This window comes from Lissotriton helveticus, chromosome 7 (assembly GCF_964261635.1).
Source record: "Lissotriton helveticus chromosome 7, aLisHel1.1, whole genome shotgun sequence".
In the NCBI taxonomy this organism is placed as follows: domain Eukaryota; kingdom Metazoa; phylum Chordata; class Amphibia; order Caudata; family Salamandridae; genus Lissotriton; species Lissotriton helveticus.
Genome location: NC_136068.1, coordinates 20,932,566 through 20,951,418, shown reverse-complemented (window position 1 = coordinate 20,951,418; position 18,853 = coordinate 20,932,566). Strand labels below are relative to the sequence as shown.

Below are 18,853 nucleotides of genomic sequence, written 5' to 3'. Positions count from 1 at the left end.
ACCAGGATAGTTGCAGGATATTTTCACCAGGCTACGGGAGCCTCAGTCCATGGCGGACAGTCCGACGTGCGCCCCCCCAAACATTCCACCTATCCCTCCGTGAGCTGTATTTGTGGCTGTTCTTCAGTAGGCCCAACCATAATCTTCTGCTCTGGCCAATGTTCATATATCTCAGAGTTTCAATCCGGAGCCACTGACGCAGACTAGAGGTTAAGGTCTGGCCCAGAATTGAGGAATGGCAGCTATTACTGTCGGAAGCAAGGTTGAACCTGTTACAAATGATTGTAAAATGTTTTGTAATTTTCCTATATTGTGTTAGAAGTCATGCCTTTGTGATCTTCAGGAACAGGTGGGTTCTTTTCTTTCCCGTGAAGTGCCACCATTAGACCACTTCCTTCTGCACAAAACCCTTCAGAGGGTACCAGACACGAGAGGTGGGAAGGAACACCAGAGAGTTCCTTCATTGTTTAGGACTCTTTGACCACAAGTTACCTTGAAAAGCTGCAGGATACATTGGGTTCTGCTGATTGCATTGTGACTCATTGTGTTCTATACAAGGCACTTGTCCTCTGCTGTTTTATAATTTGTTGATGGATATGTAACCAATAAATAGCATTTAAAGTAAAATTAAGGCAACCAATACTGCTCAGCATCCAACAGAACCTCCCTAGGACCACTGAAGGCATTGCACTGACCACAGACCGAGTTCAGTAACTTGTCCACCTGTATCTCTCCCTCTTTGCTCCTTCTCCTGCAGTCTGGCTGACTCTGTGTGCTCTGTGGACGGCGGGGCAGGGCTCTGGTGCAGATGAGACCAGCGCTGCTGTAGGAAATACAGCCACCCTCAGTGCCGCAGGGTCGAGAGATGTCTTAGTCTTTTCCTGGTACAGGGGGACAGCAGTTGTTGATACACAGAGGATCTTCAGTTATACTGTGTCAAGTGCCATACAGTACAGTGGACCACAGTACACGGGTCGAGAGGTTGGACGACCGGACGGGTCCCTTCAGATCAGAGAGCTGCTGACAAACTACACAGGATACTACACAGTGATCGCGACACACACTGATGGACGTATAGTGAGAGTAACCAGGCAGCTCAGAGTCTACGGTAAGTTGTCATGAGATCCATCTTTGTCACAAAGATTGGTTGGCTAAAGAAGAGAAAGGGCTGATCTAGACTTCCAAGCACCCCTAAAACTCATCCTCTTCCTTACCTGCTGCCTTTCGCAGCAGAGGCAAAACTGTGCCGCACATGGACTTCAAGGGTTAAACTTTCAAATGGAGGGTAATAGTACGGTGTATGCGTTTGTCACCAACATTTGATTAACTTCATGCAAATATTTCTAAAACAAAAGTACTATCCAGTACGTTTGTTGGAGAAATGTTTGTATTAACCATATATCCTTCCAAGACAATTCTATCTGAGTCCTGTGGACATCTCTTTTCTTCTGCAAAGGTGTAGTTTTCTTATGATAAAATCTGATGGCAGGCCAAGAAAGAAAATGTGTTTGTCCCCATAATATTTAAGGATGCGCCATTTGTATGTTTGTATTGTCCAACAGCTTCCACCAGATGATGGAAGCTTCCACCAGACGATGGAAGCTTCCACCAGACGATGGAAGCTTCCACCAGACTATAGAAGCTTCCACCAGACAATGGAGGATTCCACCAGATGATGGAAGCTTCCACCAGACAATGGAAGCTTCCACCAGATGATGGAGGCTTACACCAGACGATGGAGGCTTCCAGCAGACGATGGAGGCTTCCACCAGACGACGGAAGCTTCCACCAGGCGACGGAAGCTTCCACCAGACGATGGAAGCTTCCACCAGACGAAGGAGGCTTCCACCAGATGAAGGAAGCTTCCACCAGACTATAGAAGCTTCCACCAGACAATGGAGGATTCCACCAGATGATGGAAGCTTCCACCAGACGATGGAAGCTTCCACCAGACTATAGAAGCTTCCACCAGGCGACGGAAGCTTCCACCAGACTATAGAAGCTTCTACCAGACAATGGAGGATTCCACCAGATGATGGAAGCTTCCACCAGACAATGGAAGCTTCCACCAGATGATGGAGGCTTACACCAGACGATGGAGGCTTCCAGCAGACGATGGAGGCTTCCACCAGACGACGGAAGCTTCCACCAGGCGACGGAAGCTTCCACCAGACGATAGAAGCTTCCACCAGACGAAGGAGGCTTCCACCAGACGAAGGAAGCTTCCACCAGACTATAGAAGCTTCCACCAGACAATGGAGGATTCCACCAGATGATGGAGGCTTCCACCAGACGACGGAAGCTTCCACCAGGCGACGGAAGCTTCCACCAGACGATGGAAGCTTCCACCAGACGAAGGAGGCTTCCACCAGACGAAGGAAGCTTCCACCAGACTATAGAAGCTTCCACCAGACAATGGAGGATTCCACCAGACGATGGAAGCTTCCACCAGACGATGGAAGCTTCCACCAGACTATAGAAGCTTCCACCAGACAATGGAGGACTCCACCAGATGATGGAAGCTTCCACCAGACAATGGAAGCTTCCACCAGATGATGGAGGCTTACACCAGACGATGGAGGCTTCCAGCAGACGATGGAGGCTTCCACCAGATGATGGAAGCTTCCACCAGGCGATGGAAGCTATCACCAGACGAAGGAAGCTTCCACCAGACGATGGAAGCTTCCACCAGACGATGGAGGCTTCCACCAGACGATGGAGGCTTCCACCAGACGATGGAGGCTTCCACCAGATGATGGAAGCTTCCACCAGACGATGCTGTTCTACCTTATGCTTTGTGGCCGTGCTGGCTCAGGCAGCAGCCCCTTCATGCCCATTCATGGTTTGATCTGGCCTCGCTCACTCTACTTTACAAAAGAAGCCTAGGGGCATGAGAGAAACCCCATGCTCACTCACCTTCTCATACCTTTCCTTCTAGATGCCATTGGTGCTGTTGGAGAGAACGTCACACTCCTCGCCTCGGCCTCTCTAAGTCTATTGACGTTTTCCTGGTACAGGGGGCCAGTGGTTACCCCCAGAGAACTGATCTTCAGTTACATTGTATCAACATCCACCCAAAACAATGGCCCCCAGTACACAGGAGCGGAGAGAGGACGGGCTGACGGATCCCTACAGATCAGGGACCTGCTCATCAACCACACCGGAGAGTACTCCGCGACCACGATACTGCACGACGGATCGCTAACAACAGGCACCAGGCGGCTCAGAGTCTATGGTAAGTCCTTTAGTATTATTAATATTTAAGAATTTATAGAGCTCAAAGGCTACTCGAAAGAGTGTATCGGAGCTAATAGTGAAGTGTAGACCAGTAAAAGAAGCAATTTAAAAGTAGACCCCAAGAGCCAGGTTTTGAGTAGTTTTTTTAAAAAGCAGATTGTCCTCAGTGGCCCATAGTTGCCATTCCACTCCTTGGGGGCGAAGTAAGCATAAGAACTGCTGCCCCATTTTTCCCCTTTCGAACCGAGGTGTGAACACCAACTGAGAATTGGAGGACCGAAGAGATCTCGTTGGGTGGTACAGAATGAATCTGTCGGACAGATACTGAGGGCCCTTACGATAGAAAGCTCTGTGAGTGAGAACTAAGGGGCCCATGAGGATGGCGGGCGGATAGCCCCCGCCAGGATGGTGGTAGCCACAGCCGGCCTGGCGGGGCAATCCGCCCGCCATCCTCACCCAAATGAACCCCCGCCATATTAGGATGGCGGGGGGACCGCGGCGGACAGAAAGACCGTCCACCGCTTTTCCGCCCTGGGCGCCTTGCGACAGGGGCGGAAAAGGTCCAATATGGTGGCGATGTCCAATAGACACCGCCAGCCATATTAACATGGGCTTTTTTAGATGCCTTTCTATGGCGGCGATGCCCCTGTGGGCCCCCAGAGTGAAGGAGAGGTGGGGGGTGCACACGGGGGGTACCTGGTCCGCCCGGTACGGGGGTACCGGGTATGTCCGCCCGCCATCCTAATGACCCCCGAAGACTTTAAACCTGACATGATATGTACAGGTAGCCAATGCAGATCTTTCAAGGCTGGTTAAATTTAGCTCTCCTAGGGAGATGCAACAACAGTAGAGGTGCAGCATTCTGCACTAGTTGCAGCCACCTAAGGAGATAGGCAGGCAACCCCCAGTAAAGTGAGTTGGTGTGGTGCAACGTAGAAGTGATCAAAGCTTGACCCACATATATTTGCTGCTTAAGGGGGAGCAATGCAAGAATTCCTTTAGCATTTTTAACAGGCTAAAAGAGGTGCCTACTACCACAGTCACCTGAGGCCCAAAAGGCACAGAGTTATTCAACTTCACCCCTAGATTGCATGCCACCACTGCCAGAGGAGGCGGGGAGGGGCATGCTGTGGCCACAGATCATTGTACCAGGTCGGGGTGGGGGACCTCAACAGCAAATTCTCAGTCTTGCAAGCATTGCATTGGAGGCTGCTGTTATGCATCTACTGAAATGCAGCGGTCAGACAACGCTTAGAATTGCTAACAGCATTGGGAGATTTGCAATCCAATGTAAGAAGAAGTTGCATATCATCAGAGTATGAGACAATATGTACACCAAATGAGTCAATCACCATACCCGCGAGGGGGGGAGGTATTGCACACATTAAACAGTGTCATGCTCAAAGCCAAGCCCTGGGGAACACCAAACCCAATGCCTTGGGTTCATAAGCACAGGGGCCACCCACACTGATTGAGACCTCTCCACCTGAAAGGAACTCAGCCACTCCTAATGCACCAAGATGCTGCTAAAGAACAGAGTGTAGAAGAAACAGTGCAACATGTTTCCTCGGATCCACCACTAGCCTGATTGTGTCTGCTACCTCTAATAGAGTGGGTTTGATGTTGAAGCGAGGGTCGATGCCCGAGTGGGACTGGCGAAGTATCTAGTTATGCCCTAAAAAAGCTGAAAGCTGTTTATTAATGAGTTTCTCCAATATCTTGGTGAAGGCTGGGAGCAATGAGATAGGGCGATAGTTAGCAAGAATAGTTTTATCAGCCGATGGTTTTTTTATTTATTTGTTTCCAACCACTAGGCACTGTGGCCGACTGAAATGATTGATTCAAGAAATGGTTAAGCAGCAAATTGATAGCACTACAATCAGAGACCTAAATCTGTGAGGGGGCAGAGGTCATCCAGTGACCCAGATTTAAAGGATATTAGAGTAAGCTTGTAGTGTTGCAGTTACATTAACAAAGCTTTTGCCACCCAGTTTGAAAGCCAGAATCTGGGGTCTTTTAGATATTCCGGTCCGCGATTGTGAAGAGCCTTAAAGGCTGTACATAGGGCCTTGAAGTCAATTCCCTTCTCCACAGGAAGCCAGTGAAGGGATCTGAGAGCTTGTTTAGCTAAAGAGTGTCTGGGGATCCCTAATAGTAGACGAGCAGCTGTATTCTGGAGAACCTGTAGCTTATAAAGAAGACCCTTTCGAATACCAATGAAAGGCGCATTACAATAGTCTAACTTAGATACAATGAGCGCCAAGACAACCGTCTTTTGTAGGTCCAGAGGTATAAAAGTGAAGCTTTTTCTCAGGATTTTTATTGTAAGAACATGGATGATGTGGTGGCCATTACCTGGTGTGTAAAGGACAAGGCTGTATCACAGATAACTCCCAGGTTGTTACCTTTGTAATTGGAATCGGGAGCGGGGAGAGCTCCTGAGGCCACCAATTAGGAGACCAGAAAGAAGAATTACTGCCGAAGAGCAAAACCTCGGTTTTGTTTGAATTTAATTTGAGGCAGTTCTCCATCCTAAGGAAATTATTCAATTGCAGAGAGGTAACATTTACGATTCCCACTCCAGTCTGTACAACAGTAGGAAGGGTGTTGGAAGAACTCTGAATGCAGAGGGGGTGGAGTGCGGAGTGACAACAGGGGAAGCACCAAAAACAAAAGAAACATGAGCGCCGAAGAGCAAAGCTCCGTCCCTGCAGGGTCTTATCCACCAGGCACTGCCTTCTCCTGTGGGACAACCAAAGGGAACAATTAGCAAAGTCGCCAAAGGAGGGAAGGAACCACACAAGGACGGACAATTTCAGTAATAGACCAATGAAAAGCAAGCATTTCAGAATACCACAGAAAACAACCAATGGGAATCGATGGGCATGCCAAAAGCCCACAGAAGAGAACTGGGGTGGCAGAGTGGGCTAAAGGATGGTGATGGATTAAACCCAGATCTTTTGACTCGGTGTGAGTGTTTGATTGGTTCGGATGCTCCGTCCATCACCACCCCCTTTTGTACCGCTTTTGGCCGCCATAAGTGTGGCAGGGTATGCTCAGACGTGAGTCCCTTGCTCACTTTGCCACTGGATTCAAGCAAGCTGGGCTGAAGACGGCTGTAATGCCAGAAACAGGTCAGACTGATTTGCATATAGCCATGTCAGAACTAGGGTGGCAGAGTGGGCTAAAGAACAGTGATGGAATAAACCCAGATCTTTTGACCGGGTGTGAGTGTTTGATTGGTTCGGATGCTCCGTCCATCACCACCCCCTTTTGTACCACAGAAGAGATACAGCAGTGCATGCGCTGTCTAGGCTCAACCAAAAAATGACCTGCTTCCCTCAGCTTTTATTCCAAAACTGAGCTGTAAGCAGTGACACACGTTTAATATGCAAGGTTTATATTTCTTCACAAACCAGGCGAAAGTGAAGTTTAAGCATTGAAATAAATGTATCTGAAATTACTTTTCTCAAAATTCTACTCTGTGGAAAGAGCTGATATAAATGGACTTAGATGGAAATATGGATGACAAGTATTATCATCCATTTTATTATAAAAGCATCATCCCTTAGCTGTGGTCCTCCAATAGAAGCTCTCTCTGACTCTCTCTCTAGACTCATCACATTGCTATCGCTTCCTGGGACGGATGGCCTGCCGCACAAACTGAGGCTACCCCACGCAGCCAGTCTAACCAGAGACCATGTAAACTTCCTGCCAATCTACTTCCATCCTTACCTTCACCTTCAATCATCACACAACCAATCACTGCTTTTGTAAAGTGCATGGCTTCCCAAATAGTTTCCCAGTGCTAACGCTAAAGAAATGATTGCAGAAGACTCAGAAATATGCGAAACTCCAGAAAGGAGGTGCAAGTCTGAATTTGTTTGCGAAGACCATTCCATAACGTAGGGCCAAGTACAGAGAAGGGCTCACCACCCTACCGTGGAAGTTTATAGCAAGGTATGGTGGACAGGAGCCGGTGCCCGGAACATATATGCTTGGAGGAGTAGAGTGCCCCTGCGATAGGGAGGACCACTCCCACACAGGGCCTTGCGCATAAAGCATTATGTGTAAGAATGAATGCGCTTCTCAGTGGTCAGCCACTGAAAATGAGTAGCACCAGAAGAGAGCCCCGGAATAAGCCAAAGGAGACGAGCTGCTGCATTTTGTACGACTTGAAATTCTTTTGATGATTACAGATGCATAGGGGGCACATGTCATATCCCACTCTAACTCCAGGGAACGGCGGCTCAAAACCCGCCTTTGCGACCAGCTCGGACATGTTTCCCAACGACCGATTACGAATGCTGGAAAGCATTTGAACTGTCTGACTCGGTTCCAAAAGGTGTTGGGAGTAACCACGTTGTTCGGAGTCGAATCGTAGGGGTCTATAGATGGGGTTTAAAGCCGAGCGATTGGGATGTCAGATTCGGACAGCATTTCCGATTTGGTTATGCCAACACGGACCGCCTCTCGAAATCTGCCTTTGGGGGTCCATAAAAGGCCCCCTTTCACTCGGTCCCTCTGAATTGGGCTCTTGGGGGTACCTATGGGCTTCCCCCTTCCCATGCATGTACAGTGTAGCAGGCAGCATTGGGTGCCTGTCACAAGGTGTAAAGTTTTCCCCAACCACCACTTTTGTCAATGGGAGACGTGGGGCTGATTCACAGAACTAATCTGAGACGAAATCCTAAACGTACTACTTTTGGTATTCACAGAAGACATTTAGTAGTAGTAAAGTTAGTATTCTGTCTTAAGTTAGGATTTTGTCTCATTTTAGGATTTTGTCTTAAATTAGGATTTTGTCTTAAATTAGGATTTTGTTTTAAGTTACACTTAAGTTAAACTCAAGTTAAAATTAAATTTGTCTTAAGTTTTGGTCTTAAGACAAAATCCTAACTTAAGACAAAATCCTAACTTTACTACTACTAAATGTCTTCTGTGAATACCAAAAGTAGTAAGTTTAGGATTTTGTCTCAGATTAGTTCTGTGAATCGGCCCCAGTGTTCTCATTTGGAGCACAGGCTCCCATTGAAGTCAATGCAAGTCCGACTGAACGATGTCCGGAGGCATCGTAATCGTTCGATAGGACTTGCAGAACCCAATTCCGTCAGAAACTATTCTGAAACCGATTCGGTTGGAAGAGTTTCCAGATGACATCATAAACAGCCCCTTAGTATAAATAGCACTTAATGACTGACAATAATAAATGGTTTAATTTGGTCAAGATAATTTTTTTGTTGAATTAAAGTGTAGACATGTTACTATCTACAGATAATTGCTGTTTTGGAATGCATGGTTAACACAGTACATGCAACCTGTGATCTCACTAGTATCGGAGATCTTAACACTTTCTCTTTAAGAACATTACTAGCCTGTCATATTTGCCAACTAAAACATTATAAGTTATCTTTACAAAAGTGTACCACCAGCAAAAGGACTGAGGGGCAGATTTATGACGACTGGTGCATCCCTGCAAATCAGCAGAGATGGGCCAGATAAGATGCGTCATGCAAGTTTACCCTTGCTCCACAACTGATGCGGCGCATTATGGTGCAAGGATAAACAGATGCGTGACGCATCTCCCGTTTGAAGGTTGGCGCATTGCTAGAGTCGTGTCGCAAGCGCGACGCAACTCCAGCAATGCTTGTGGCCTGCCCATACACAACATGGAGCGTCACGCCTATTACAAAGAACATATTGATAGGGAAACTTTTAAAAGGAGGATTCAAAGCTATACAGTCTTGATCAAGATGTGCGAAAACAGCCGACACGGAACTCCAGCCTGTGACACAGGTCGAAGTCTATTTTGGGATAAATAAGAAAAACACTGCCAAGTGTCATATCGTTGTCGTGTCCTGCTACATATGAAGAATCAGGATCGGCCGCTGTCACGGAAAAAAACATTTTTTAGTAAGCCTTGACGAAGTCACTGGATGTGATGAAACACGTGTAGGCTGTTCTCACACATCTTGATCAAGACTGTATAGCTTTGAATCCTCCTTTTAAAAGTTTCCCCATCTATAGGTTCTTTGTAATAGGGGTCTTTACAGTATTGACTGAAATTGTGATGTTTCAAGATATTTGTTCAAATTAAAAGGAACATCTTTTGAATAAACTTACCTCTGTTGTTTGCCTGTGACATATTGGTGATACAATTTTGTGAAGTCAACATATAAAAGTCATACATGAGAAAGGGATATTACGTTTAGAGTGCCGGGGTATTATCATGCTATACTGTATCAGACAGCGATTGTTGTCAGTACCTGTTTATTTAGGTACCTAAGGTAGTAGGGTCCAATTTTTACCCTTAGAGCACGGGTACTCACAAACTTTCTCTCGGGGGCCAAATTTACAGTGTGGTTTGTGGCCGAGGGCCGCACCGGTGGGGGTGGGGTCAGTGGGGGAGGGGGGCGGGGCTAGAGCAAAAAAAAACTGTTACCATGAGGTTGAACACAGGCCAATGCAGCGGACGCCTTTGCCCACTGAGCCAACAGACCCTGCATACACACATCCCTCGCTCCCTCTCTCTCCTCCCTCTCTCTCCCTACCTCCCTCTCTCTATCTCCCTCCCTCTCTCTCTCTCTCCTCCCTCTCTCTCTATCTCCCTCCCTCTCTCTCTCTCCCTCCCTCTCTCGCTGTCTCCCCCGGTCTCAGTCACTCTGTCTCCCTCTCTTTCTCTCTGTCTCCCTCTCTTTCTCTCTGTCTCCCTCTCTTTCTCTCTGTCTCCCTCTCTTTCTCTCTCTCTCTCTCTCTCTCTCTCTCTCTCCCTCTCTTTCTCTCTGTCTCCCTCTCTTTCTCTCTGTCTCCCTCTCTTTCTCTCTGTCTCCCTCTCTTTCTCTCTGTCTCCCTCTCTTTCTCTCTGTCTCCCTCTCTTTCTCTCTCTCTCTCTCTCTCTCTCTCTCTCTCTCCCTCTCTGTCTCTCTGTCTCCCTCTCTTTCTCTCTGTCTCCCTCTCTTTCTCTCTGTCTCCCCCTCTTTCTCTCTGTCTCCCTCTCTTTCTCTCTGTCTCCCTCTCTTTCTCTCTGTCTCCCTCTCTTTCTCTCTCTCTCTCTCTCTCTCTCTCTCTCCCTCTCTGTCTCTCTGTCTCCCTCTCTTTCTCTCTGTCTCCCTCTCTTTCTCTCTGTCTCCCTCTCTTTCTCTCTCTCTCTCTCTCTCTCTCTCTCTCTCTCCCTCTCTGTCTCTCTGTCTCCCTCTCTCTCTCCCTCCCTCTCTCTCTTTCTCTCTCTCTCTCTCTGTCTCTCTCGCTCTATCACTGTCTGTCTCTGCCACAAACTGTTTCTGTCTGTCCCTGTCTCTATCTGCCCCTGTCTTTATCTGTCTCTGTCTCTATCGGTCTCACCTCACCTGGCTCTCACTCCCTTCTGCCCTATGTCCTCTCACCCCCCCTTAATCCCTGCTGTCCTCTGTCACCCTCTGCCATCTCACCCAGCCCTCACTCCCTGCTGCCCTTCGTCACCCGCATCACAAATATCCGCTTATTTTAGCATCTTTTTAGCAGTTAAAGTGGCAATGCAGGGAATAGGATTTATTGTCTTTAATTCTGGCAGGCAGCAATTTGCATTCGGTATAGGAAGAAAGGGGTCCCAGACACAACACAACAAATTCCACAATTCGAAGTAAAGTACGTGGGAATATTTCACAAAAGGTCAAGTCAAGGTGCAAAGTGTTTTAATTTTCACAGCACCGGTGCTAAACATTCATTAGCTCATTACTCACAGCATGAATACACACATATTAAACATAATTACAATAAGCCCGGAAAGGGGGGAGAGAGGGAGAGGGAAGTGCAAGGGGGAAGCAATTAACATTTCTTGCTAGTTAGACATCACTATTTCAAAGAACATATTTACAAATACATGTGACCATGTTTGGAAATTCACAAGAGAAAATATACACAGATCCCCAAGCGTGGGGTCTACAACAGCGTGTGAAAAAGCAACATCATGTTTCGTTTTGTTAGTGTCTTTTTTATACAGAATCTCCTATATGGCTGTGTACATTAAACCATTCCGTGGGAGTTCAAAACAGTAGAGAAGTCTACGTTTCGACCCTAGATTGTAGGACAGTGTATCCTTACTAGGCGGGTCTTCGTCAGGACGTGAGGGAAGGGGAGGAGTGTAGGGCTGTTCCTAAAGGTGAAAATAGAAAAGACTTTAAAAAAGGTCTCCGAAGGGAGTCCCTATATGATACATCAAAAGCAACAAAATTAAAGACAAAACGTTTCTCAGAGAGTTTGTGATTGACAAGGAGGTATGAAAAGCGTGTTACCTGCTCAGGAATCATATAAATTCCTGTTAACACATAGTTCTGGCCAAAGCCGGGCGAAGAGGTGGATCGTTAAAAATCAGCGGTATCTGGGGGCCAAATAATGAAGAAAGGGGACCATCATTGAATGTACTAATCACCCAAGGTTGTCAGAAAACATTCCAAATATTAGAAACTTGAAAAACACTAGGCCGGTAGTCCTACCTCCAAAGCGTTGCTGGGTAGGATCAAGGTGCGTGTATCATTAGAATGAAGTATAGTCCATACCAATCATAGTTCAGCATGCGATCTGTGAGGTATGGGGGAGCCCAATTAGTATACACGTCTTAAGAAAAAATGTTTCCAGTTGCCTGTAGACCAGGCGTCTAAGCACAAATGGCAATTAAGACACTTAATTAATAACTCACCCGCGATGACCTGGTAAAGCTGAAATGCGAAACAGCGTCTGTGGTGTTCAGGGTCCGATATTACAATGCAAAGTCTAAGGGCCAAACACAATTGGGAGTGGCATTCAGTAAATATGCGCCAAAATATAGACGATTGTACATCAAAATATATTGCCCTTAAATCGTACCTCTGAATTAGAGGGAACCTTACAGCAAATAATCAATTGAGGTCGGAGGATTTTCTTAAAGGGCGGCGGTGTGCTCGAATTGAGATTCCACCATTGGATCTGTGGAATTAAAATAAGCGGACTTAGTGAAAGCGTTTCACTAACACGTGGATTTTAAAGCGCTGCAAAAAACGGAACAGACAGATGCCGCAACTAGACTCACCCGAAGTGTTTGTCTCCATGCGCGCGTGCACGCAGCGGCGTCTCATCTCAGTCAGGGAGAATCAGGAAGTGCTGCCTAGGATACGGAGATCATTTTGTAACCTCGCATGCGGCGAGACTGGTGTTACCGAGGTAACCCAGGACGCCAGTCACCGACACGGCCAGCGTCAACGGAGTTAGAGGGGAAACACAGGGCTGGACGAAGACTTTCGTGGTAGATGTAACCAAAATACAGTCGCCAACCTTTCAAGGGTTATAAATTATACCGCCCCAGTGCTACATTTCGTGGGAAATGATGATAAACTAACATTAAAATGAAAGTTAAATAAAATATTGCAAATGAAAAAATGTAATTAATAAGGAGCAACCACAACGTATCTGCGAGACACTACACAGGTCATTAATCTGATTGACGGACGTCCATACAACTCGCATGAAGAAATCTTGGTAACCTGCGACATCGTGTCACTGTACACCAGCATACCCCAAGATGAGGCCCTTCAAGCCATGACCATTGCACTTGACAAACGGGAGGCACCGGCTCGTGTCCCTACATCTTTTATCATCTTGCTATTAAAAATCGCAATGATGAGGAATTTCTTCATTTTTTGCAATTCATTCTACCTGCAGACCAAGGGCGTGGCGATGGGGGCGGCTTTTGCTCCCGATTTGGCCATCATTTTCATGTCCATGTATGAAGAGGTGTTCATACTGAATGATACCAATCCCTTCAGACCCAAAATAAATATGTGGATGAGGTACATAGACGATATCATCTGTATCTGGACTGGGAATGAACAGGAGATCACAACATTCCTCAATTGGTTAAATGGACGCACGGCGGACATTCAGTTCACGATTCAGTATGACAAGAAATCCATAGACTTCTTGGATCTTACCATCTTTGAGGAGAATGAGACTTTGCACACCACCCTCTTTAGAAAACCTGCGGAGAGGAACTCCTTGCTTCTGTATTCGAGCCATCATCCACGGGGACTACGCGATAACCTTCCCTTCGGGCAATTTTTACGGATTCGCCGTAACTGCAGCAAAAAGGATGACTATGATGAGCAAGCTGCCATTCTGATGGAACGGTTGTCTGAACGTGGGTACCCGAGACGTCTGGTAAAAAAAGCCAAAAAGAGAGCTTGGCATAACCCAAGGGACATTCTATTGCAACAGGGAGCTCAACGGGAAAACAATGTTGATCAACGTATCGTATGTGTAACCACTTTCTCGACAAAAAGCAATTCGATAAAGAAAACTGTAAACAAGTACTGGCATTTGATCGCCGAGGACCTAAATTGCAGCCACCCGCCACTTCACGCCTTCAAGAAAGCGAAGAATGTTCGAGATCACGTGGTGTCCTCTTTCTTGAATACGGAAAAGGAACAATCCCTAACATCAATGTGGAATCTACCCCCCGTCGTGGGTCATTATCGCTGTGGATCCTGTAAAGCCTGCCCAGCTACAATCCAGACTAAAGTCTTTGTTCATGGACAACATCAAGTGACACTAAAGTCACACACCAACTGCAACTCATCCAACGTTATCTATTGCATAGTGTGCCCCTGTAATTTAATATACATTGGCCAGACCCAGCAACGTGCAAAAGTACGTTTCTTACAACATTGCAGCCGTGTTAGATGCAAGGTTGAGGGAGCACCGTTGGTAGACCATTGCAAGAACTTTGCTCACCCCCCGGAAAGTCTTAAATGGACCATTTTGGAACAAGTTAGACTGGGCCCCAGGGGTGGGAACCTTGAGCCAATCCTGAACATCAGAGAGATAAAATGGATCAGGTTTTTTGATTCAGTACGGCTGGGATTGAATGAATCAGAAAGCAGTTTCTCTCAAATGGCTACTCTGTAAATCTTGCGTCTTAACCACCATGTGGTAGGTTCACGCATTACTCTGGTGAGTTATGTCGGCCATGACTCATGCGGTGGATAACTGCGATTTGATGTGTGTTTTTTCTATCGACTAGTGTGTCAATAATAATTTTTTGCTTCACTGTATGGAGTATCTTTTTTGACAACTTTGTTAGGTATGTCCGCACAGTACTATGTCCAAAATGATACACGCTTGTAAATATCTGTTTTGTAAACGGTTTCTACGAGATGAGTTCATCAATGTCCGGTATCTGTGTGAATATTGTGGTTTTTACCGTTTGAGAGCACAAAATGCTGCGCTTAGACTACCATGTTAAGGGCAGGTCCGCTCAGCTAGCCTAATTAATTACATTTTTTCATTTGCAATATTTTATTTAACTTTCATTTTAATGTTAGTTTATCATCATTTCCCACGAAATGTAGCACTGGGGCGGTATAATTTATAACCCTTGAAAGGTTGGCGACTGTATTTTGGTTACATCTACCACGAAAGTCTTCGTCCAGCCCTGTGTTTCCCCTCTAACTCCGTTGACGCTGGCCGTGTCGGTGACTGGCGTCCTGGGTTACCTCGGTAACACCAGTCTCGCCGCATGCGAGGTTACAAAATGATCTCCGTATCCTAGGCAGCACTTCCTGATTCTCCCTGACTGAGATGAGACGCCGCTGCGTGCACGCGCGCATGGAGACAAACACTTCGGGTGAGTCTAGTTGCGGCATCTGTCTGTTCCGTTTTTTGCAGCGCTTTAAAATCCACGTGTTAGTGAAACGCTTTCACTAAGTCCGCTTATTTTAATTCCACAGATCCAATGGTGGAATCTCAATTCGAGCACACCGCCGCCCTTTAAGAAAATCCTCCGACCTCAATTGATTATTTGCTGTAAGGTTCCCTCTAATTCAGAGGTACGATTTAAGGGCAATATATTTTGATGTACAATCGTCTATATTTTGGCGCATATTTACTGAATGCCACTCCCAATTGTGTTTGGCCCTTAGACTTTGCATTGTAATATCGGACCCTGAACACCACAGACGCTGTTTCGCATTTCAGCTTTACCAGGTCATCGCGGGTGAGTTATTAATTAAGTGTCTTAATTGCCATTTGTGCTTAGACGCCTGGTCTACAGGCAACTGGAAACATTTTTTCTTAAGACGTGTATACTAATTGGGCTCCCCCATACCTCACAGATCGCATGCTGAACTATGATTGGTATGGACTATACTTCATTCTAATGATACACGCACCTTGATCCTACCCAGCAACGCTTTGGAGGTAGGACTACCGGCCTAGTGTTTTTCAAGTTTCTAATATTTGGAATGTTTTCTGACAACCTTGGGTGATTAGTACATTCAATGATGGTCCCCTTTCTTCATTATTTGGCCCCCAGATACCGCTGATTTTTAACGATCCACCTCTTCGCCCGGCTTTGGCCAGAACTATGTGTTAACAGGAATTTATATGATTCCTGAGCAGGTAACACGCTTTTCATACCTCCTTGTCAATCACAAACTCTCTGAGAAACGTTTTGTCTTTAATTTTGTTGCTTTTGATGTATCATATAGGGACTCCCTTCGGAGACCTTTTTTAAAGTCTTTTCTATTTTCACCTTTAGGAACAGCCCTACACTCCTCCCCTTCCCTCACGTCCTGACGAAGACCCGCCTAGTAAGGATACACTGTCCTACAATCTAGGGTCGAAACGTAGACTTCTCTACTGTTTTGAACTCCCACGGAATGGTTTAATGTACACAGCCATATAGGAGATTCTGTATAAAAAAGACACTAACAAAACGAAACATGATGTTGCTTTTTCACACGCTGTTGTAGACCCCACGCTTGGGGATCTGTGTATATTTTCTCTTGTGAATTTCCAAACATGGTCACATGTATTTGTAAATATGTTCTTTGAAATAGTGATGTCTAACTAGCAAGAAATGTTAATTGCTTCCCCCTTGCACTTCCCTCTCCCTCTCTCCCCCCTTTCCGGGCTTATTGTAATTATGTTTAATATGTGTGTATTCATGCTGTGAGTAATGAGCTAATGAATGTTTAGCACCGGTGCTGTGAAAATTAAAACACTTTGCACCTTGACTTGACCTTTTGTGAAATATTCCCACGTACTTTACTTCGAATTGTGGAATTTGTTGTGTTGTGTCTGGGACCCCTTTCTTCCTATACCGAATAAATACCCAGGTCCCATTGACTATATGGGTTCAACCGCAATTTGCATTCGGCACTCATACATATAGAAAGAAGCTGAGGAAAAAAGGGCAGAAAAGGCAGACCAATTTGAAGGAATGGAATAAAGGTTAGTAAGTTCACCATTCGGAAGAAGCAATGCTATTTAAATTGTAGCAATATTATGTAAAATGTTGTCATGCCACAGACGCGATTTCTCAGATGTCAATACTTGAAAGATTAACCAGGCCCGGGGATACATTAAGCCACTGTAGACAGCTGCCTGGCCGCTTGAAACTGCAAGTTGGCGCCAGATTGCATGGTAAAGGGAGTACCCAAACGCAAAATCTTATTTTGCGTTTGCTTCGAAAAAATTCCTGTTGGGAAGTTGAGATTAATTAACTATGAAAGCCAGCAGTAAAAGTTCCTGCAAAGGCACCGAGCATAGTCACTGTTTCTTTATGCTAATGTCAATATGTTTAGCAAAAGGGGCACAAACCACCTCAACCACCATCCCCCCTCCTTAGTTCCTGCTGTCCTCTGTCACCTCACTCTGCGCGTCAGGCCGGGATGAGGCAGCTTCCCCTGCACGAACACAGCCGCACCCAGTACTTAACAGGTCTTTAAAAGACCATTTACATATTAATGAGGCTTTGTTCACCTCTTCTTAGTGCCCCTGCAGCTGCCCTCTGAATATCGCTGGAACCGCCTGGCCCGTCTCTCTGAGTCCGTGCTGTTGCAATCAGTGGTGTTTGCTGGCACTTTCAAAAATAAAAATAACACAGGTATGCTGTCTGTAAGGTCCGCGGGCCGCCAAGGAAGGCTTGCCGAGCCGCTGCCGGCCCGCGGGCCGTACTTTGAGTACCCGTGCCTTAGAGGAACCACAACCAATTTTTGCATTGCTGAGAGTGACTAAGGAAGTTGAATACATTTATCATTGCCTAGTCCGATTATTTATATTTTTTCTGAGGTGCGATCCGTCATACACGGGAAACATCCTTTACAACGCAACTTTTACCACGCAGTGCCTTTACGACGCAACTTTTACAACGCAAACCATTACAACGCATTGCGCTGGGGGGCGCTCTAGGATAGGGAATGTGTTTAATGTACTATCCAACACCTTCCCTACTATCCACGGGGACTGGAGTTGGAATAGTAAATTAAACTATTCACTATCCAGCGCCCAAAGCACTATGCGTTGTAATGGTATGCATTGTAAAAACAGCGTTGTAAAAGCATGCGATGTAAAAGCATGCGTTGTAACGTCATACATCAGTCATACACTACTACCGCTTATGTACTGTAACCACTGCAGTGAAACAAGATGCTGCAGCTACCAGGGCCAGCAATGCTCTATTTCACACCCTTTGTGTCTCTTCTATGCTCTGATTGCAGAGGTGGTGTCCAGCCCCACAGTGAGAGTCAGTACCCAGTACCCGGTGGAGGATGTGGACTCCGCAGTGCTCACCTGTGAGACCTCCATCCCAGTGGACACAATCCTCTGGTCCTTCGACCATCGCCCACTGGCAGGTGACGTCAGGATGCAGCTGTCTGCAGATAACCGGACCCTGACCCTCTCCAGTGTGTGCAGGGCTGACTCTGGCCTCTATCAGTGTGAGGCCAGGAACCCTGTGGGTGCCGGTGTGAGTGCCCCACAGACTCTCACTGTTGTCTGTAAGTCAGCTCTGAGTGCCCTGTTTTTTCCTGTTCTATGCTCTGTCTGTCACCTGTCCTTCTCAGTTTATGTATATTGACAGCTTACATAGCTTTAGTGCCAAGATACCCGGCAGGTGAATGTTTGCACTTTAACAAATGTGTTACTTACTTATTTAGTAGCTCCTGCCCATCTGTGTTCATCTCAGCTAGCTTCCCTCTCTCAATGAATGAAAGAATAAATGAATCTTTATTGTTCAATTAATTAAAATTGTCACAATATTCTATCAATGAACATAAGCTTGTTTTATCACAGTTGGGCCAGAGAAGGCGGAGCTCGAGCCCTCTGGGTGTCGAATCATCGAGGCGGGGGCTGTACTCACCTTGACCTGCTCTGCAGAGTCCGCCCCCACCGCTGAGTACCAGTGGCTGCTGAATAAAAGAGACCTAAATCACAGCGATAGTCGATTAATCGTCCCCAAGGTATCGGCCTCTGGAGACGGTGGGCGGTACACCTGTGTGACGCGTAACCAGCTCACTGGCCGGTCCGTGAACGCCTCTGTGTCCATCGCTGTGCTGGGTGAGTAGGAAACAGAAGTTGTCTTTCTCCAGTGCACCTTAGCCCCCCAGGTCACCTTGGAGCTGAGTCACAGGTGTTTACTCCTGCCCAGCTCAGTGACGCTCATTTTATCATAATGGATGTCTATTCACAAGAGAGGCAGGGGGAGCAGATGTGACATAAACGACAGCACAGGAAGTCACTTCATATGATCCTTGCTTAACCTTCACCCCATCCTGAGCTGTCTCTTTATTACCTCTCTATCATCTGTCTTTCTCACCTGGTGCTCTCT

At 46.4% G+C, this 18,853-nt stretch overlaps 1 protein-coding gene across 1 annotated transcript; it reads left to right on the top strand.

The window, feature by feature from the left end:
• Positions 1-235: 235 nt before the first annotated feature.
• LOC144768891 (cell adhesion molecule CEACAM6-like) lies at positions 236-18,590 on the top strand. The gene is made up of 6 exons (XM_078652905.1): positions 236-284; positions 758-1,108; positions 2,939-3,235; positions 17,018-17,131; positions 17,745-18,023; positions 18,319-18,590. The coding sequence occupies exons 1-6, from the start codon at positions 236-238 to the stop codon at positions 18,588-18,590; spliced, it is 1,362 nt and encodes a 453-aa protein (XP_078509031.1).
• Positions 18,591-18,853: the final 263 nt, after the last annotated feature.